Source organism: Salvelinus sp. IW2-2015, linkage group LG3, assembly GCF_002910315.2.
Source record: "Salvelinus sp. IW2-2015 linkage group LG3, ASM291031v2, whole genome shotgun sequence".
Lineage (NCBI taxonomy): Eukaryota > Metazoa > Chordata > Actinopteri > Salmoniformes > Salmonidae > Salvelinus > Salvelinus sp. IW2-2015.
In genome coordinates this window covers 2,195,921-2,217,080 of record NC_036840.1, presented here as the reverse complement: position 1 = coordinate 2,217,080, position 21,160 = coordinate 2,195,921, and the positions used below count along the sequence as shown (strand labels likewise).

Sequence of the window (21,160 nt, the reverse complement as noted above, 5' to 3'; positions counted from 1 at the left end):
AATAATTAATTTATTAAATTAATTAATTAATTAATTAATTTAATGCCTGTGCCATTAAAACCCCTACAACTCATCCAGAACGCCGCAGCCCGTCCTGGGTGGTTTCAACTTTCCCAAGTTCTCTCACGTCACTCCGCTCCTGTTCCGCTTCTCTCCAACTGGCTTTCCAATTTGAAGCTCGCATCCGTACAAGACCATGGTGCTTGCCTACGGAGCTGTGTGAGGGGAACGGCACTCCGTACCTTCAGGCTCTGATCAGGCCCTAACCAAACAAGGCACTGCGTTCATGCCACCTCTTGGCCTGCTCGCCTCCTACCTCTGAGGAAGTACAGTTCCGCTCAGCCCATCAAAACTGTTTTCGCTGCTCTGGCACCCAATGGTGGAACAAACTCCCTCAACGGCCCAGGTCAGCGGAGTCAATCCACCACCTTCGGGACCCTGAAACCCACCTCTTTAAGGAGGAATACTGGAATAGGATAAGTAATCCTTCTAAACCCCCCCCTCCCTTAAAGGAGTTAGATGCACTATTGTAAAGTGGGTTTGTTTCCACTGGATATCATAAGGTGGAATGCACCAATTTGTAAGTCGCTCTTTGGATAAGAAGCGTCTGCTAAATACTTAATGTAAATGTATAAATACAAATTCTCACATCATTCGAAACCATGGGTCAGAGTTACCACCTTCTGCATACTCAGGTGGGGTGGTGTGTATTAGGAATATGGTCCCACCAATAAGACAGCTCAGACCAACAGCGCCCCTGTAAAGCGCCCACCCATCTTCCAGAGAACTTATCAACCGCCAAGAGGCAAGCCACACTTTCACTTCTATGACGCTCAAGCGGGAAGAGGTCGGGTATCTGGGGGAATCTTCAGTAAGGCCCCCAGTACCCTGTTGTTCTGGTTCTGCTCCTAACCCTTGTGGATTGTTCGACAGTGTCAGTGTGTCTCTAGCCTTCCTACAAGTGGTGAAATTGCCCCAGGTAATTTGGCTCTTTCAGTTATTCTCACTTGAATGCAGTCACAAGTAGTGCGTTGGTCTGGCCCTCCTCAATGGGTGCTTGCAATTCCACCTATTTCTCAGGTGATTGGACCAGAATCTCAGTCCCCTGGGCCACAATCATGTTGGTAATCCCTACCCTGTAGTTCTCCTGTAGAGCATAAAATCTTTGGACAATACGGGTTTGATTAATTAACGAGTTTTTTTAATGTGTTTCTTGCTAGAACCTCTGTCATTCTCTCTTTTCTATTTTGATTAGCTAGAATGTCATCCATTATTATCCTAGGAACCAACTCTAGGAGAATATTTGACCTAATTTTTTTAGTTACCATACTGTGTCCGCCAAAGTAAGTTGGGAACGCTATATATATTTTTTAAAAAAAATGGTTTTTATTATTATCTGATAGGCCACATCCTATCTAGAACCATAGTTTAATTATCCAATAGGCATCCCTATCTTAGACCCATCCCCCCTTTTATACTTGGCTCCGCCCTTGTATCAATTCTGGATCAACCTAACAATTCTCTGTTAAGTGTTTTATCTACTTTAAAAGTTATCAGTGCTTTCCCTTAGTTCCTGAAACCAACTAAGTTTTTTATTCCCTCTGTCTCCCCTCAGTAACCGTGACCCAGTCTGTGCCACTCCTATCTCTCTGCTCTGCTCTGCTCGCACCCACCCTACTAAGTTCTGTGTAATGGTACGGCTTATCTCGGGACGCATTCCACTGATTATACTGGGCCTTGAGTCCCTTCACTGCCTGTAGCTTGGTCCCAAACATTAACTAAGTGCCTCGCTATTATCTGAACCCATGGAATTACAAAACAAACAAAAAAATGTCTATGGTGGCAATTTCTAAAGTCCTTACATAGGTTAAATAAGGTTATCTCGATCCTGTCAATAATCCTGAATCACCACAGATAGCTCGCCACTTTATACTTATTCACACTATGATCGAATGAGGCCAAAACGAATGCTAACCATATCATATGCTTTCTGTACTAATGAGATATCTCCTTCAGGAGCCCACTGTATTTTATCTAACCTTACATAAACCTCCATAAGTTGACCAATGGCGCCCTCTAGTGACTTTTCATCCTCCACCAATACCCACAATATTAATTTTGTATCACCTCAGAAGCCATCAGCCATACCACCACTTCAAATAAGTGTTATTTATTATATTATACAAAATAAAGAACCCTTTATCTAAAAAATGTACGTATTTATGAAAAATCAGAAAACAAAACTTCAAATATTCCATATGCTAGTGTGTCCCTTCAAGATATTTACACATGGAATTCCCCTCTAACCCAAACGTTTACTACAAACAAAACATCCTTTAATTATGATAATACCCTCAAATCATTCGTTTTAAATTTCCTCGATGTTTCATGTAACTCATTCAGTCTTTCTCCAAATTGTCTCCCCAAAATACTTTATACCCTGCCATTACACTCACACAACTGTGATAAACGTGTACTGTCCCTTTAAAATAAAACACTCTCAGCCAGCCATACCAGTTTGCGGGCCGTTCATTGTTCCCCATAATGAAAACAGATAATGTTTAGAATACGTTTACTTCTTGTTCGAATTCCATGGTGTTACCAAAAACCAATAGCTTTTAGCCACTTTTGAAAAGTGACTCAAAGCTATAATGCACGCCTTTTCCCTCTAAATGACACAACCAATTTTCTCTGTCATAATTTGAGGAACGTTTTTGTGTATTCAACGTATTGACGCAGCAAGTCCACCTGCCTCTTGAATTATGAGTTATAATTCTAAGTCAAATGTATACATATTTTAGTCATTAAACACAAAAATTCCGTAACAGCCCCTCAAGTGGGGCAGCTTGCATTTCTGAATGAAAATCTCTCATAAAAGCAAAATATTGCTGTGTGCTGCTGGTTATAACATGGCAATAAAGAAGAGAGAGAAAAGAGGGACAAGTTTAATGTTTTAAGTGGGATGCTGCAGTTTTGCACATTTTTATTTATTCTTTCTTTGATATGGTGCAATATTATATTATGCTGTTCAGATTGTATTCGTTTTGAATGGTCAGATTTATATGCACTTTGTTTATATACATTCAAAAGTTATACTTTAAATGCAAAGGTTTAATAGCATTCTTTTTCATAACAAACCAATGCATTTTTAAATACATTGTGGTTAAGGTAGAGTATGATTTCATTTAATAATTTAATTCGAATTGTTTTAACACCAATCATAGTCAAACTGTCGCAAACTGTTAGACTTGAAAAAATACAAAACGTWTTTTTTTTGAAGAGCCGTTTGGGAGCCAAAAGAGCCGGCTCACTGAAAAGAGCCGGAATGCCCATCACTAGAAATTATAGGCCAACGYTTGCATTGGCCATCTCTGAGTATTATGCGCTCATTTAGGCTATCTAGCCGCCAATGATCACGGTGTATCAATGTGTCCATAATATGGCAGAGGCTGGTACTCTAGCATTAGTTGAATTTTAACTTTTATATTGTATCAATTTAATTAAGAATTTCATCATTAACCACTTGACAATGAATTTTAGAAATTAAAACACTATTATTAAAATTAAACTGTTCCACGAAAATGCACATATGAAAATCATAACTGACACCCAGATTGGTAGAAATTGTAGGATAAATTGTATGCCTATGCTTCCCCAAACTTGAGACTCACATAATGCCTATGAAGTCTTTATAAAATAATTGCTTCCACCTTTCTATGGTCAGGTTTTTCAAGCAAAGTAAGTACATTTATTTCTATTTAACCTTTATTTAACTAGGCCAGTCAGTTAATTAAGAACAAATTCTTATTTACAATGACAGCCTACCCGGGGCAAACCCGGATGACGCTGGGCCAATTGTGCGCCACCCTATGGGACTCCCAATCACATCCGGATGTAATACAGCCTGGATTCGAACCAGGGACTGTAGTGACGCCTCTTGCACTGAGATGCAGTGCCTTAGACCGGCTCATAATATGGAGTAAAACATTCAGYTTTGAAACAATTATGTATGTTTTCAAAATGCATACTGCCTCCAGCTCACATTGTAAAGTGGTGGGTGACCCGCTGATAGCCTGCCTACCGTTGTTTRTTCTCCGGGTCAATTTGTCCAGCAACAATTTTATTTTCCAGCTTTTCATTTTTTTTACGGCCAAAAGCTGGCATTTATCAGCTAACAGAAACCCTGAACCTCAGAGAGATGGGACCAGAGCCAGGGTCAGCCATATCAGCATCCCTGGAGCAATTTGGCTTAAGTGCCTTGCTAGAGGGTACCTGTATACACCAAGGCCTGGTCAATCATCATCGTGACAAAAATAAAAGTAGATGCCACATGGGCAACATAAAGTCCAGACTAAACACAAACAACATACATTAAACACAGGGTCATCTGAATCTGAGCCGTTGTGATTTTGCTGGGGAGTACTGTTTGGTTGGACAATGGGATTTGGCTGGTGAGTAGGGTTTGGTTGGACAATGGGATTTGGCTGGTGAGTAGGGTTTGGTTGGACAACGGGATTTGGCTGGTGAGTAGGGTTTGGTTGGACAATGGGATTTGGCTGGTGAGTAGGGTTTGGTTGAACAATGGGATTTGGCTGAGTAGCAAGGTTTGGTGGAGAAGCAGTATCACTGTACTCTATGAGGTATTCGGGGTAAACCTGATACTTTTCAAAAACTACAAACACTTTGGGGTCTTGGTTGTTATCCACACAGCTGTCATAGAAGATGGATCCTCCGGTTTCTTTAGGAGGTGGTTTCACATAGCTGGAGTTTCCCACAGTGTAGTCTCCCACCAGCACACGACAAACAAACATGGACCTTGCTCCTGACTGGCTGGTGTAGCTGTGTGAGTACTTAGCATCCCTGGCAAAGTAACTTCCTGAAAATAGGAGTTATTGACCATGTTTAGCTCAGTGTTTAGATGCTTTCATTTTTTAAATCTTAGCTATAAAGTGCCTTTGTTCTTACTGACAGTAAGGGAAGGCAATTGCAAGCCTTATTAAACCAGTTGCGACATATTTCTATGTAAGAATATGTAATTGGCCATTTGAGCAAAACTTTTTAAATTATATTGTTTATCCATTGGGGATACCCTAATAGGCTATGATATTCACAGGCATGACAGCCTTTGTTTTTGCCAACACAACAGTTATTCATTTGGATTKATTGAAACATTGCATACACAAAGTACACTACTATACTGGCATCCAACCTTTTCCAAATGAAGTTCCATTTGTTCCACATAGCCTCCAGTCAAAGTTGTTTCTGCAAATGCTGTCAACATGTTTGGAGTCAGTTCCATGGAAAAGCTGCTTCTCATTGATGCTTGTCCCTGAGGATTCCATCTGATCTCTTTGCCTAAAAAGGAATATACTTGGGTCAATTAAACCCCAACTAAAGAAAAAAKCAAATACATTTGTTTTTAATAGAACTGTCTTTTAGAAACCTACAGCACGTAGAACTTCCATAGGATAGGGTTTTGCACTCTCTCGATGGTGCGTATGTTGAACCCCACTGTTGTTTTATCAAAAATGGCCTTGATGTCTTTGTATTCCTTTGCTGAGTTTGGCAACATAACTCTCTGTGAAGACAGATTTACAGTAAGACAAAGTCCTCATAAGCTCATTCATATTCAATGTTCTTTCAATGTAACGTCAGACTCCCAGTCAGTGAGTATTGACACAATGCTCAGTGTTTTGTATTACCTCAAAGCCAATCCCAGGCAACCGAGACTGGTCCCAGAAAGGTGGCACAGAAGAAGTGGTGGTATTAGATGTGCTTAAGAAAGAAATGAGGGCATTCCGAGTGTCATCAATGACCATTTGGTCCTCATCATACCACAAAGATAATACAAATCCAGAGACCCAATATCATACTCAGTGAACCAAAATCTAYTTACATAATGTTGTATCCTTCCCCTAGAAAATCTATCATCAATTGAGTCAGCTGAATTTCACTCTTACCCAGTAGTTCTCTGAACATCTATGGATGATTTGAACATCGGTCGTCTTCTTACCAGTCGTTGGGTGTGTGAGCTTGTATTTATCTGGATCATGACTAAAYATATATATTTCTCAGTTCAGAGACTAAAACGGGTATACAAAAATGGATGAGTAACCTACAGACACAACATACAAGGTACTCCCTATCAACTTTGACTATCCTGTGAGTTTCAGATGGGACAACATGTTTCATTGTTCAATCTTTAGTGTTCTGTAAACCTGTTTTTATGACCAGTATTTTAACTGTACTGTACCTACACTATACTGAATCACATCTGATACCTGCCTACCTTCCGAATTGACTTCATAGGTGAATCTTCCAGCAGTAAACTCAATCACTGAGCCACGAGATGGATCCATGTACATCCTCTCTAGGTCCTCCACAGTCTTAGGAGACACACGCACACGCACACGCACACCACACACACACACACACACACACACACACACACACACACACACACACACACACACACACACACACACACACACACACACACACACACACACACACACCACACACACACACACACACACACACACACACACACACACACTATAGACACTTTCTTATTTTCTTTGTGCCATATTAGAGGGAGAAATTAGGTATCATCACTACATACTGGTGACAAATATGGAGTCCAGCCACCATGGTTTTCCTCCCAGTACCAGGTCCACTTGGTAACAAAGACAGCATCTGGCTGGTCCAGGGAGGAAACCGTAGCAAGGCGGCGAACTTTGCGGTGTCCACGAGTCATGGTGATAAAGTTAACCGGTGGTATCCTGCAACTGTAGGACAAAGGAACATCTTCAATGCTTTTATTTAATTTTTACACATCCCCATTGTCTCACAGCATCCTAACAACACGTTGTGGACATACGTACCTCTGTGTCTTTGCTGGGTCACAGTAGTCCCTTTCAACGCCCTCATTGTCTGGGATACGTGACCAGCCACGTCCATTCTCCACCTCCCATTGGTATGGCATAGTAGAATGAACGCCCATGCACTTGGCTTAAATAGAAATCAATATCAGTTCAATAGATCTTGCTGTTAAGTCTGGGGAATTAGAACATTGTGTTATTCACAATACTGTAAAGATAATACACCAGTGCTATTGTAACTAAGTTGGTTTGAAAACCTCACTCCATTGAATGCCTAACTTTTTGGTTGCGCAACATGCTAAGTTGTTGTCAAGAGGGCCGTCACTTGTGTTTGCAAGACAGAGGATTTGAGATCACTAACCGGTAAGGACTTGTGAGAAAGTTAGCAATACTGTTAAGCAAGCAGTTACTGTACCTTGTTGAGAGCAGCGTCCAAAAATGAAGTCATGACAAATGTATTTTTTTTCTGTGGAAAATGTAAGATTTCACATTTAATTTCACGTTAGGTTGCAAAGTAAGCTTGTCATTTATTTGAAGACCACATTAAACCAAAATGCAGCAATACAGTTAAATAAACAAAGCATGACATTCTAAACTTTTAATAGGTATGTGAGTTGCCAATAAGGTCAACATAAAGGCTTATGCAGTATTTCACAATAATAATGATTCTGTAAATCTGTGTATTGCATTACCTCATGTAAAAAACTTTTTTTATTTAGATCATTACCAAAGTTAGGCACATTTGCTGATCCTTCCATGATTTTGAAAAATTGTAAACTCTGTTGGTAAATCTCAGCAAGTCCCAAGGACTTTTGGTCCACATCCTCCATCGTAGGATAAACACGTATAGACCTACTGTGTAGAGAGACAAGAAGAAGAACAACAACATGCTTCACTCCTCCCGCAGCCGTTGCATAGGCCTATAATGCTGATAGGCTATAGTCTAATTTACTTTCACATTCCTACTGTAGCCTACTATTACAGGTTAGGGTAGCTTATTCATCTACACTCTTAAAAATAAAGGTTCCAGTTGGAATGTTATTCAGAGCGATGCCAAAACCTTAAATGGAATGGTTCTTTGAAGAACCGTACACAAATCAATGTAAGGTTCTACAAAAAACATTTGATGGTTCTTTACCGAACTGCATTGATAAATGCAATTGGGTGTTGTTTTAACGCTGTAGGGTGTTGAGCCTTATTTGCATATTTCCCAGTGTGCCTTCCAAGTGAATTTTAGAGTTACCCGTACCACTTATGACTATTTGCTAGTGACAGAGACATGGTTGTTACATTCATTCCTGTTCAGTCCTGTGACCTTCACCAAGTGAGATCCTAAGTGAATATGATATTTTATTAATCAGTTCTGTTAAGATCCCTCCACATACAACTCTTTTAGCTCTGGAGCGGATGCTATTTTACTTCCTGTGGGGAAGCAAGTGGGAGAGGCTGAGGAGGGAGGTGGTTAAGAGGCCCAGGTCCAAGGGGGGGAAAGGCTTGCCTGACATCTACTTGTTCCTGGGCAGCTGATACACAACATTACATCTCCCTCTTGCCATCTCCCCGGTCAACAACAAGACCCAGGCCCTCGCACGGTTCTGGCTGGGATCTTACCTCAGGACTAGGGCTTATCCCAGTTGACATGCAAGCCCCAGTCTCTTTCCTGCTCCCCACACACTATGTCCAGCTCCAAAAGTTTTAAAAACATTTTAAACTGGAAAAACYGGCAATCGCGGGTTTAACTAAACACAGCTCTCTTCTCTCTCTTGTGCAGGAGTGGGAACCAGTGTGTCCAGTGCGCGGGCTTGCTATCGGCAAGCCCACAACGGTTTGGTGCAATGTGGCCCATCCTGCTCTGCTGAATCGGCAACGGGCCCTGTCCTGGATGGACACCCACGAGATCCTCCCGGTCAGGGCCGTTATGCACTCCCGGGGCATGGCGAGGACATCCGCGTGCCCCCGACCAGGTTGCGGCCAAGATGAGTCGGTGAGGCACTTGCTCTGGGTGTGCAGAGCCGCCAGGGACCTGTGGAAGGAAGCAGGCCCCCTGATCTCCCCGTGTCTGCCAGCAGGGGAGGAACTAACGCCCCAGCTCGTGCTATATGGGGTGGGCCAAAGGCATATTCCACCGAAGGCCTTCACCAAGCTCTGGCCCACCCTCAGGTGTCTGAAGGATGCACTGTGGTCCTCCCGCAACCTGCTAGTAGACCACCCCCAGGCAGTGGCCATGGAAGCCACGGAAGCCCTGGGGTGGTACAGAAGAAAGGGGTCCTCGACCCCAGGCGAAAGGTCCCCCACAACACCCAAGGTCCCGGCGGCCACGGCGCCAAGGGTGATGCGCCTAGGGGAGGGATCTGCTCTGGGCCCTGAAGAACAGGACGGTAATTGATTCGGAAGAGCAGGAGGAGGCSAGTTTGATAAGGACTCACCCTGTTCCTGTACAAAGGACTGAAGATAGCTTTTTTTCCATGTCTTAAAAATATTTTACCTTTGTTAAATAATTTGTGCACATTTTAAATGGCTTTTACAAGAAAATGTACTTTTATTGATGGTTGTTTTATTGTTTTAAATAAACAACTTGTACTTTTTAACAAATATAAATGTAATATTCAAATGCTGTTTTTTGTGRCTTTATATATTTTTTATGTGTAAAAATTATGTATAAATATATGAGCTGTGTCGTATCTTTGGCATCATTAAAACTGAAGACTATTTATCAAATAACTCTCTGTAATTATTATTACGCGATTAAACTGATTAATCATGTAACTGTAATTAACTAGGAAGTCGGGGCACCAAGGAAAATATTCAGATTATAAAGTTATAATTTTCRTAATATAACTTTCAGATATTTGAATATCTGATCACTTAGTCTTCGAATTAATGAATTATTATTTACCTCATYTTAGTCTCATTCCAAACGTCGTAAGTTGTTGGTTATCTGCACGAACCCAGTCTTCACTATGAGTCATCCATACATTAATTGTCTTAAAATATTTATTTACTAACTAAGTAATTTACAGAAATGCATAAACAAACAGTAGATAGTTACAAGGAAATGATGACGGCGTTTCCCTAGTGGGATAAACCGGTATCGCGGCTTGGTGGACAAAAAGGGAAGTGGGGGTCAACTGAGATGAGACACTACAAAGTTGATAATTATAACAATTGAAATGCTAATCCTTTGCACATGAACGCTCACTCATTCGGGAATAATTGCAATCAATATATATATTTACGCTCAGTGTGTCGTCGGGATCTCTGTTAAAAAGTTTGTTTCTGTTGGAGAGTCTGTCCGCCCTCTCTCTCTCTCTGTCATGGTTAGAATGTATAGGTCAGAGTGACATTTATTCATGTCGTTATAGGATAGATGTTTCGGCGGTTGTCGGTCTTCGCGTCCAATGATACCGAATTCCTAGCTGCAGACTAGTAATTAATATCAAAGACTTGTTCTTATTCTGTCGGTATCGATAGTCTAAGAGTTTAACCACGTGGTATGGTTAAAAGATTCAGCCATCTACTCAAACCTTAGCTTATACTCAGGTTTATGGTCTCCTCTCAAACCTTGGCCCTCTCGTTATCGAGGTAAGCTGGTCTGCAACCTTTAGCCATCTCGTAATTGAGGGAAGCTCGGTCTGGTGATAGAAAACCCGGGTGGGGGTTTTATTCGGAAGAGCAGAAAAGGGCCTGTCCCAGGATGCCCGACCATAACTGTGCTCATGGGCGGTCCTCTGATTTAGTTAAACTCCAAAGGGAATTGGAGTTTCCTTCATTAAACAGTCCAAAATCACATGACACAATTTCACAAACAGTATCATCCACACTCAATCATCTTATACAACAATTAGATGTAAGCCTCATATCTGAGGCTATTGTATAAACAGCGTTATGGTAATGTGGCCGTATTGTCTCTCATGAGTTTCACAAAATMGTACCAAACAGACCAGTTTGTAGCTGGATTCTTCACCGATCTTTTATACCTTCTCKAGAACATAAATGTTGTTCGGACCTCAAGTTCTGTGAGGTGGAAGAAATTCCTTTGTTCTCTCTGAAAACTCACTCTCTATACTGTGGCCATGAGGAGATAATCTCCTCCAGGAATTTACGACCTGAGGTCGCAGCAGCCTGAGTGTAGGAGACAGAGAGGGGGATGGTGCTCGCTGTACCCAAAGAGGGCAACGTCATGACAGCTGTTTTAAGGAAGTTTATAAATAAAAACTTTCCAAAACAAATACAAATAATAATCATTAAAATACTATTATTTTGAAGGCCTCATTTAACCCTAGTACAGTGGCCTAATCACTAATCACATCAGGCCTGCAAGTCACATTATGCTGGCTTTCAAAGTGATGTGTAATTCRTATTGGAATCCAGCCAGGTATATCCAACATTTTAKATTTTTATTCACCCCTAACCTATATTTGAGTTMAGTTTGAGTTTGAGTTTATTTTTATTTTTACAGGGACAGTGCACATTAATCAACGTTTCAGTAAAAGTGCCGGTTTTAGCKAGCCGGCTAATTTTCAACCGCAGTCCCTGGGCAGGTTATTAAAAACAATTACAATATAGACAATAGCAACATAGAACAAGCAAGACATAGCAACATAGGACAAGCAAGACATAGCATACAGACAGAGCAACATAGGACAAGCAAGACGTAGCATACAGACATACATACAGACAGAGCAACATAGAACAAAAAGCAGAATATTCAGAATGAATGCCAGGGTTGGGAAGACTAAGTTATGAGACTACCTAACACTTCTAAACTGGAACAACCATTAACGGTTGCAACAAGTCCAAGTAACAGATTGGATTAGCTAAGAATTTTTTAAAATTTATAATTGGGGTAGCATAAGATTAATTAATCAATCAATTACATCCAAAAACATAGATATTGGAAAATAAAAAGTCTACCTGCAATAGAGCATGCTGGGAAATATAATGATTTGCCTGGTTTTGGTTCAAGTCTGGTTATTAACACCAACACGGGGGATATTTTACACTGGGTGTTCATTTAACTCTTTAGTGTTAATTTAATTCCTGAATCAACACTATAAATGTTCAACTGAAAAATTAAAACCATTGGTAATTAGCTTCCAAACATTTCAAGTAAGTATGTTTTAGAATTCTGAAGATTTGTGGATGCCACATCAAGAACCCCCCACTTAACTCAAAGGTTATTTATTGGGCAAGAGTTCTCCAATTAACCTTAAGAGCTTAAGTGCACTTTGGACAGGCAAGATTGCACTACAGTGTAGATAGGCTAGGTTGAGCTCCCCCGTCACTGTAGTGGTAGCATCCACTTGACCTACAGACTTAGAAATCACTCTGTTTTTCATACCAACCATACCAATATTTCAAGATTAGAAAATGGAGAAAAAAATTATTATAATAAAATGGAAAACTATTTATATTATACCGTTTGAATTAGTGGGTTGGAGAAATTACACATTTAAGGTTTGAAACTAAAATTCTATTATTCAATTTGACTGTAGTATTAGATCATTGAACTGCCAAAATATYTGCTGGCTATTAGTTACCTACAACTGTATGAGATCTGTGTACAGGTGTTAGCTTTGGCTATGTAAAGCTCATCTTTAGAGAGGGCATTGCCTGTACTTAAAGACTGGACTCGTATCCATTGTCAGATATTAGGTACTGTACCGTAGACATCTTGATTCTATACAGAGAAAACAAAGTAAGTCAGCAACTACATCTGATTCAATAGGATCCTAAAAACAGGAAGAAGTGTGAATGCTTACCTCTTGTAGCGAGATACAGCCTCAAGTGTGCTCAGAGACTATGACACTAAGAGGAATGCTGTGTTATTACAGCAAGGAAATGGAATATGGCTTACCGTAACTTAAGCCAAAGAATAATGCAAAAATGCCACTCTAAATGGTCAATGGACTTTGCCCTTTGATTTAGATAATAAGGAAATACCTGCATCACACCTCTGGCCCCTGYCTGGTCTATAGTAATATAATATATGCCATTTAGCAGACGCTTTTATCCAAAGCGTCTTAGTCTTGCTTGCATATATTTTAGGTATGGGTGGCCCCGGGAATCAAACCCACAATCCTGGTGTTGCAAACGCCATGCTCTGCCAACTTAGACAATTATTTTTAAATGATCTGTTAAGTCAACAAATATGAATCTCTATGGATGACATGCAGTATTGGCTAAGGTGTTGWACTGACAGTCACAGGGACCGGGATGGAATCTTGGTCGGTACCCCCTGAATTAACTACARTGGGTGTCAGAAGTGGGATAGCGCTGCTGAAAAGGTCATAAAAATGATTTCCCATCAGTACGGGCACAAGGGACTTGTGAGAGTGAAGCAGAGGGACCCACTTTCTAAAGGAAGAGGGTAGTGTAAGGARCATAGTACTCCTAGGGACAATTACACGTGATAACTATTCCATTCACATACATATTTTTTWATATTCCATCTGAGTTGAAATGCAGTTTCCAGATTTTCTATATTTAAGTCATGCCTATAAATGACGTTTGCAAACTTTCAAGATAAAAACATAAGTTTCATATTAAACTTTGTTAATGGGTTCAGATTTGTTTTTAAATGTTTATTTGCATTGCATGGATGCATTGGTCAGAGCCAAAGAATATCAAAGTTTGACATGCAGTTAATTAATTTGCTTTTCTGTGCCAGATTACTTGATTCTTTGCACATGAAGCCATGATCTTCCCTCACCCAAAAAGTGTCATAATAATCAACACTGCAGGAGTGCACACAGGCATTACAATTCAAGTCATTACGGATTCACTGATATTTCTCCCTTTTGTCCCTCATTTTGTTCTGCAACCAAAATTGCAGAACAAAATGTACAGTGCATTTAGATTGAATTCCAGCAACACAGACTTCACTTACTTTCAAGCACTTGGATTTGAKYTATTTGGAAGGTGTGCAAACTTCACACAGAGAGAAAGTAATGCTCTGTTCAGAGRAAAAGCKGACACCGTATTGAGATTGGTTCTGGGACTAAAGAGGCTTTCACAATAGTTTGCTGAAACGAGGATCAAAAGGTTGTTTGCAAGCATTATTTTCCTTGTCTGGATTAGTTTCACACCTCCACATTTCAAACCAACTAGGATGTGTTTGTATAAGGCAGATGCACAGGGATGTAGTGGTAAAGGATTAAAGTGGGTAAGCGCTGAACGCTGGTTGTGATGACGGGCAGTGAGTATTTTATTTGATCATTAAAAAGTTGAAGAACAGATATTTAAAACCATTGAGGACAAAACARWWTAAAGCCTGAGAGCTTATTTCCATTGTGTTCCTCTAGGATAGGCAACGCACACGCTATTGCTAACAACGCCAACGCTGCGGAATAAATGTGTAAATGCTTTTCACAAACTAAAAAAGTGTTTCTGTGCGTTTAGKCTCCATTACATCCCTGCAGGTGCATCTTCAGGGTGTTCRGTTTCAGTGTAAATGAAATCATTTCATGAGAATCAGCTCTACCTCTTGAGTGACTTCAGAAAAAGGAATGCTGCTGTCTTTACAATAGACACCTACACAGAAGCCTACAATGCAAGAGCAAAAAGACAGAACAATATACAATTTCACTTTGTAATAACAGACAATGACAATTTGAGTGAAGACACGTTTGTAATGTTTTCATTTCAAGTTATTCACACAAGTGATCAGTGTTAATATACTTTGCAATTGATTAACCTATGCCTCRGTCCACTACCTMGGAATTTGAGTTGATCACTTTCACACCGGCGGGAACCCTAAGAGTACCGAACTGCTATCGATCCGTGACCCCCCAGATATAGGCAAACTCGGGTGGTTTTAGTACACATTCAGTTACATTGAAACATTGATCAAAAAAATCCCCACCAATTGAACCAGCTGTGTAAGCCACCAAAGAGTTTGCTGGTTTTAGCGCAGGCTAGACTTCTCTTGCTGAAACTTAAACAGAGAGCTGTAGAAGTCCCTCAGAAGCACATACATCTGTTTCCTTGGTAGCGGAGCACATGAAAATAGTCCCTGGATGGAGTTCGTCTAACCATAAACTACAGAGTTTAGGACTGATGGAGTTGGGGGTCAATTCCATTTCAATTCTGGAAGTGAATTGAAATCCCAATTCATGAATTGAAATCCCAATTCATGAATTGAATGAAATCCTCTTTGAAAATGCTTAAATAAATAAATGAAGTAATGTAGATAAGAATAAATATKATTTTTCAATTCTTGAATTGGAATCTAAATTATTTTCCTGAATTCATGGCATTTGAATCTCTACTAGTGAGACCAGTGCATGTTGTCAAAGTCTACTGCGTCCCCCAGGTTGGCATCAGTCTCCAGCAGGCTCATGATGACGGCCATGGCAGCCTCATCATTGCTCAGGATACCGAGGCCTGGTCCCACCATGCTGTCCAGGTCCATCTGGGAGCTCTCTCCTGGGGGAGAACGGGCTGTCATCAAAATCGACCAATACACAAAGTTATGTTAGTCATATCCTAACCAAGGATAACTCTAAGTATAACTAAGTAACCCAAACATACACTTAAAACCGTCTGATTGATAACAGCCTAGGTAAACGAAAGATCATGTAAATGCATTGCTTCTAAGATTACTTTGTATAGGATTTTGAATGGTAACTACCTGTGTCCATATGTGTGTTGCTGCCAGCGTATGTGGCCCCCTTTGAAGCAGACTGTAATCTAGGCTTGCTCACTGTATCTGAGTCAGTCACCTCCTCATTTGGCATCTGGAAGAGGACAAGTGGGTACATAATAATACAGAACATCTTTGCTCTATAGATTTTTTGATACAAAGTTCCATTTACAAAACTCTTCAAGCGCAACTATTAAGAGGGGTAATATTTACCCTGGTTATTGATAKGTTAAAGTACATCAAAATYTTACAATCAGTTGAAAAGTTTTAAATCTATGCAAGGCATGTGTTCACAGGGAGAACTCAAGTGGTTATGGTTGCGACCTGCATGTAAAAAACACCATACTCTCTCCCTTTATGCCGTAATGAAAATAGTTTAAAAAAATATAGTCAACATGCAACTACTGCCTATGGCCCTYAAGACACTGCAGGATGAGAGGTGAGGTAGGTAAGGTGACTCACGTTGGCATGAGAGGAGACCATTGGAGACCTGTCCTGAGGTGGACAGAAGGGACTGGAGGTTCCACTGGATGGAGAACAATTGACCCTGCACAGACACAGAGACATCGTCTATGCAACAGAGACATTTTGGCGGTGAAAGAAAGCAGGACTAATGMAACAAAATATTCAAGGTCATGTGCCAATAAAACAAAAAAACGATGTAAGCCGACTGTACAAGTACCAGCTTCCTCCTGGTGGTCAAAGAAAGCTCTGTAAAACAATGCCATAATASACGCAACACACCTGTTGGAGTCCAAGAGCTCGTTTGCTATCTGGGTCCCTATGCTGCCAGCGTAGATCATAGTGGCCATGCCACTGGAGATGCCAGGGATAAGGATAGTACGCTTGCTCTCTTCTGTAACAGAGGGAGGGGTCAGGACAGTGAGCTGAGGTCGGTCCARACACCCAAACAACATCCAGAATGACCAGGACAAATATTCCTTTCCTTACCGTCCAACAGCTTGGAGCTGCTCGGCTGTTCAGCTTCTGTGTGACCGGGTCCCCTGTGTGTGGAGAGGGTACAGATGACAAATGATTGTACATCCCTTGTATGATGTCATTAGTACAACGCTGAGGACTCTCGAAAAACAGCTACATTTTGGGTCCAAAATGGGACAATTTTGACTGAACTTGTGTCTTGATTCGAAGCAGATTAAATAAATTTATTTTACTGAATATCATTATGGATTGTTCAACCCACAATCTAGACCTAATGTGAAAAGGCACTTACAAAACTCGGTTTGTTGACACAATAAACTCAATTTCTTTGGTCCATGGGTTTATAAAACTAAACCACTGACTTTGAAGCTTGACGAAGGAGCCATGTTTTGTTTTGAACTTGTAGCAGCTGGTCTCAATCTTCTCTTTACTGCGGAGAACTGTTGAGACACAAAATGGCACTTCTATCACTGCAATGTGCTTGTTTTATTCATGAATCCCCCCCCCCCCCCAATAAAAAAACAAGTAATGCACAGGTTATTATGGTGTAATCACCATTTTACCATGCGACGGAGGTAAAAACCTGGTAATCTTCTGCAACCCAAAATAAAGTGCAACCAAAATTCATATCTGTTTGAGCACCGTGCACATCTGGAGAACATATGATTCTCACCTGTCCGTAGATACGATAGACYACCAAACTATTCTCCATTACCTTTCCTGTGTGTCTCTGCGAGGTGTTGCAGGTCGTCCTGGTGGAAGTACTCATAACAAGATGTCCCCAGTAGTTCCTGTGGCAAGTAGCCCAGYACAGTAGTGGCTCTGAAGGACAGAGACAAGGAGGCTGTTATTCTCTCTAAACCTACTACAGTCCCAGGTTAATATCTTCTGTCCACTTACCAGCTCTAACTATGTACATCATTTCAGAATGGCACAATAAATACTAACTATAATCATCAATATACATGATGCAGCCTTTCTGTTTCTATGGAAAAGAGTAAATGGAATGGTTGTCAAACATTTGACCACGGTAAAGTGAGCTGGGTTCTTGTTCCCAGAATTGGGATGAAATGCCAAAGTAGAAYGAATCTCACTCAAAAGCAACAAAAAGAAAACTACTTACAGATAATATGAATTATACTGTAAACATAAATCAAATTGGACTGACGCGTTCAATGCACACTCTGCTGTTGGTCAGAAGATCTCACCACCAGTGTTACATTTTAGGACAGCCTAGGTCAACATTCAAAAGGCACTCGCACATCTGAGCAATCTTATTTGCAGGTGCATGGCAACAGTTGAACAAGATGAAGGAAAAAGGAAACRGCACACTGCTCTTGATAGTATCACTGATATTTAATAAGCTTACGTATCGGCCTCACGGCCTTCGTCAGAGRTTTTGTGAWWTWTTTTAAATTTGCACCCTTATGTAGACCTAGCCCCACCCACATCCGTTCCACACATCGAAGGGGGTTGGAGGCAGGAAAAACAAATAAGTMCTACCAAATATATCAATATGCATTTCATAAATATTACAAAAGTGTATAAATAAGACGTATTAAACACGTCTGTAAAACCACAATGAGGACATAGCAAGTTTTCATTAGTCATTGGGTACATCATACGGAAAACCTCGAAAACTGGCTATGTCCTCATTGTGGTTTTACAGACGTGTTTAATACGTCTTATTTATACACTTTGCCAATCTTGGTGACAGCCTTGCTGGCCTCACAGTGTTCAGCACCAATGAGGAGGATCCTCACATTACCATCAAAGACACAGTGAGTCCAGGGCTATGTGCCAGTTCAGAGTGATGAAACATCTCACCAGTCTGGTTTGGTACCAACTAGTAGTTTTTAAAAATTCACAAAAGCTCTGACGAAGGCCGTGAGGCCGATACGTAAGCTTATTAAATATCAGTGATACTATCAAGAGCAGTGTGCGGTTTCCTTTGTCCTTCATCTAGGACAGCCTGGGTCACAATAACAAATTCACATACGTTAAAGGGCTCCTGTTGGAGCTAACTATTTGACAACCGATAAGTAAAAAGGTCTTATCTTGACATGCAAAATAATATTTCCAACACAATGTTCCAAGTAAACATTTTTCAATTTATAATCTGTATTTCAAACCAATAGTACTAGTATTGTACTGTTGCCATCTCTTGAAATAATCAGTACAGTCATCTCTTCAAGGGGTATATTGTCTCCCTTGGAATGCATTCAGACCAGTTGCCGGAAAACTTGGGGTAACCCCATTACACTTACAGCCACTGTGGTATGGGTAGGGGGTGCCATGGCAAACCCTATCCAAGATGACTGCCTGCCAGGCCTGCCTTAACCAACGTCATTGCTTTTCTCTTTATTTGTTTCTTTCTTTCGCTGTTAATACAAGCACAGGTTGGGTTACCCAGGGTATAACTGTAATGTTAGCCAAGGCCAATTTAACTTACCGTAGCCTTGGCTAACATTACAGTATGTATCAAAACATACTCAACTCAGCTGAAAGAGATCGAATATGAACAAAAAACTGAGAACAATACGCTATGAAAGTTACCAGGAAYTGACTGCCCCACAGCCTTGTAGTTTTTTAACTTTTGTAGGCTTTTTGAATGGTCTTCAATGGGCAAAAACGTAGCGCAATGGTCTTAAATGCAAAAACTCAGTAAAAACAAATATAATTTTATATATATATTACGAATTTGATTATATAATCGTGAAGCCTGTTCAAAAGATTAGCGGACTTGATCCAGAAGTAAAACGAAAGGGGCGGTACTTTCACAGGGTATAGATTCAGTTTTATTTTCCTCCCAYTGTTTTTCATCAGGTGAAGGATATGCCCACAATTCCCCCTTATGAACAGTATTGGTTKAAAATTATGCCAACACTTGCCAAGAATATTTAATAATGAGCGAAAATCGCAAAAAGGTTTGTGGAGGGGGTAAGAGGCACAACTTACTGTTGGTCCACGAAGGTGAACTTGCCGTCAATTGCAAAGCGAGTGACAAACTGGGTGGGTTTGACCTTGACCTCTAGTGAGGGCTGACAGGCATTGTTAGGGTGAACGCGGCACACAGCGACCAGGCAGGACAGATGGGAGAACTCGTTATCGTCGCTCTCAGCATCCAGCTGGGTGGAAGGCCAACTCCGCATGTAACCAGTGCAATGGACAGTGCAGTATCGRTGAGACTCTACAGGGGGAGACAGTGTACATAAAACACATGTTTACAATTAACCCCCACATGCAATTCCAATCATGGCCCTAAAAGGACTAACCTTAGTAAGATGGTATCAAGAAAAATAAATTGTGCTTCTGGGTTGATGACCACCACGTTTCTCTCTGCTCTTACGATGTATTTAGTGAAAGTTCTTTCTGCATGGCTCTCTCACCCTTTTTCTTGGAGCTGCTGGGCTGGATGGTTTTGTCTTCTGTCTTCATAACTGTTCTGCTGTGCTTCATGCGGCAGAAGAAGGAGCGCCGTGCCCCTGTACACAGTTGAACTGCTCCCACAGGAAGGTCCTGCATCTGTAACCCTGCTAAAGAACCAGGAGAGCCTATGATCCAACAACATCTTATTATATTTYCAATATAAAAAAACACATTGAAGACAGAATATAAAAAGTACGAATCTGTGACCTCAAAAGWGAACGAGGGCAAAGTGMAAACCAGTAAAGCAACAACAAACAGAACGCAGGCTCTCTGCTCTTTCCCCTGTGCTAATAGAACTGAGATAAAAGCTGCAACTTTCTTTAAAGTAATACCYTTATAGTGGTGACATAGCTTTAACTGCATCTCAARAAGACACAAACAAATCAAAACACAGGGAGAAATGGATATGAAAATCCCAGCATCAGATACATTTAAATAAAGTCTTTGCAGACTTACTTTTGGCATCTATGAGCCGTTCGCGAGGGTATAATCCTGAGGCTGACAGCTGCTCTTTCACTTTACTAATGTCCTTCGGGTGGACATAATCAAAAAGACTCTGTCCAATTAGTTCCAACTGTAAACAAAAACAGCACTTTAATTATCAGAACCAAACTATTAATTTCAGAACCTGGAACCACATTTTGTGTGAGCTAGCTAGCTAGCCAACTATAGTTCTGAACTAGGGGAAACAACTGATTCAGATCCCCACTTCAGAACCACCTAAACTTTCTGGTTAAACATCCGGTCTCCACTTCAAGCATCACCTCCACAATATAAAGCATGAAACAGATTCAGGTATAACTTTAATATGGTACAGAAATTACAAGGTACTAAAAGAGAATTTCAGTATTTTACAATTTAATGTTAGATAGTTCCTCACCCTGTAAGTAGTCAATGGGCCAGGAGAATACATGGTTCAGTCTTCTTTAGACAGCCACTACAAACGTCTGCTAACTTTAGCCACCGCTAGCTAAAAATCAATGGGAGTGGTAGGGGCATAGGGTGCCTGTTACAAATGGCAAAAGAAAACCAAACCATGGAACTAAAWYAATGGGATAGCACTGTTAAGTAATGACCTCTTCCTAAAGTTGTCATTGAGAGTATTTAAGTGGATAATAGATGGGATTGAGTGATGGGGACATTGTTGGAATCCACCTCAATAATTAGCTCAATTTAGAATTAAGTAGTAAATTAAGACTGCCAGACCTGCTTATTGTATATTATAAACTGGGTGGTTCGAGCCCTGATTGCTGATTGTCTGAAAGCC

The 21,160-nt window shown here is 40.7% G+C and overlaps 3 protein-coding genes across 7 annotated transcripts in view; 1 reads left to right on the top strand and 2 right to left on the bottom strand.

The window, feature by feature from the left end:
* The window catches only part of LOC111982232 (muscarinic acetylcholine receptor M2-like), a 452,193-nt gene that overhangs the window by 274,975 nt on the left and 156,058 nt on the right, over window positions 1-21,160 (top strand). The window lies entirely within an intron of this gene.
* On the bottom strand, window positions 1,489-12,775 carry LOC111982216 (protein mono-ADP-ribosyltransferase PARP12-like). Its single transcript, XM_024013780.2, has 11 exons — window positions 12,644-12,775; window positions 7,609-7,736; window positions 7,297-7,347; window positions 6,885-7,011; window positions 6,623-6,788; window positions 6,290-6,386; window positions 5,961-6,054; window positions 5,703-5,775; window positions 5,448-5,578; window positions 5,210-5,355; window positions 1,489-4,876 (listed from the first exon to the last, which is right to left on the bottom strand). The coding sequence occupies exons 2-11, from the start codon at window positions 7,709-7,711 to the stop codon at window positions 4,293-4,295; spliced, it is 1,572 nt and encodes a 523-aa protein (XP_023869548.1). The 5' UTR covers window positions 7,712-7,736; window positions 12,644-12,775; the 3' UTR covers window positions 1,489-4,292.
* On the bottom strand, window positions 14,065-21,154 carry LOC111982371 (basic helix-loop-helix ARNT-like protein 1). Of its 3 annotated transcripts, none has more exons than XM_070433851.1 (11): window positions 20,774-21,154; window positions 20,350-20,467; window positions 19,854-20,000; window positions 19,423-19,654; window positions 17,180-17,286; window positions 16,757-16,904; window positions 16,477-16,529; window positions 16,270-16,381; window positions 15,988-16,072; window positions 15,514-15,619; window positions 14,065-15,323 (listed from the first exon to the last, which is right to left on the bottom strand). In XM_070433851.1, the coding sequence occupies exons 1-11, from the start codon at window positions 20,804-20,806 to the stop codon at window positions 15,151-15,153; spliced, it is 1,314 nt and encodes a 437-aa protein (XP_070289952.1). In that variant the 5' UTR covers window positions 20,807-21,154; the 3' UTR covers window positions 14,065-15,150. The 3 variants fall into 3 exon arrangements, with proteins under 3 accessions (XP_070289952.1, XP_070289957.1, XP_070289956.1); XM_070433856.1 differs by having other exon boundaries at window positions 14,065-15,308; XM_070433855.1 differs by having other exon boundaries at window positions 19,854-19,997.

What these genes read in the sequence shown, in the direction of transcription:
- LOC111982216 (XM_024013780.2), bottom strand. Translation starts at nt 7,711, where the DNA reads ATGGAGGATGTGGACCAAAAGTCCTTGGGACTTGCTGAGATTTACCAA. An exon ending in TGCCTGGGATTGGCTTTGAG is followed by an intron (nt 5,579 to 5,702) that starts GTAATACAAAAC and finishes CTGTCTTCACAG; the next exon opens with AGAGTTATGTTGCCAAACTC. An exon ending in CTATGGAAGTTCTACGTGCT is followed by an intron (nt 5,356 to 5,447) that starts GTAGGTTTCTAA and finishes ATTCCTTTTTAG; the next exon opens with GCAAAGAGATCAGATGGAAT.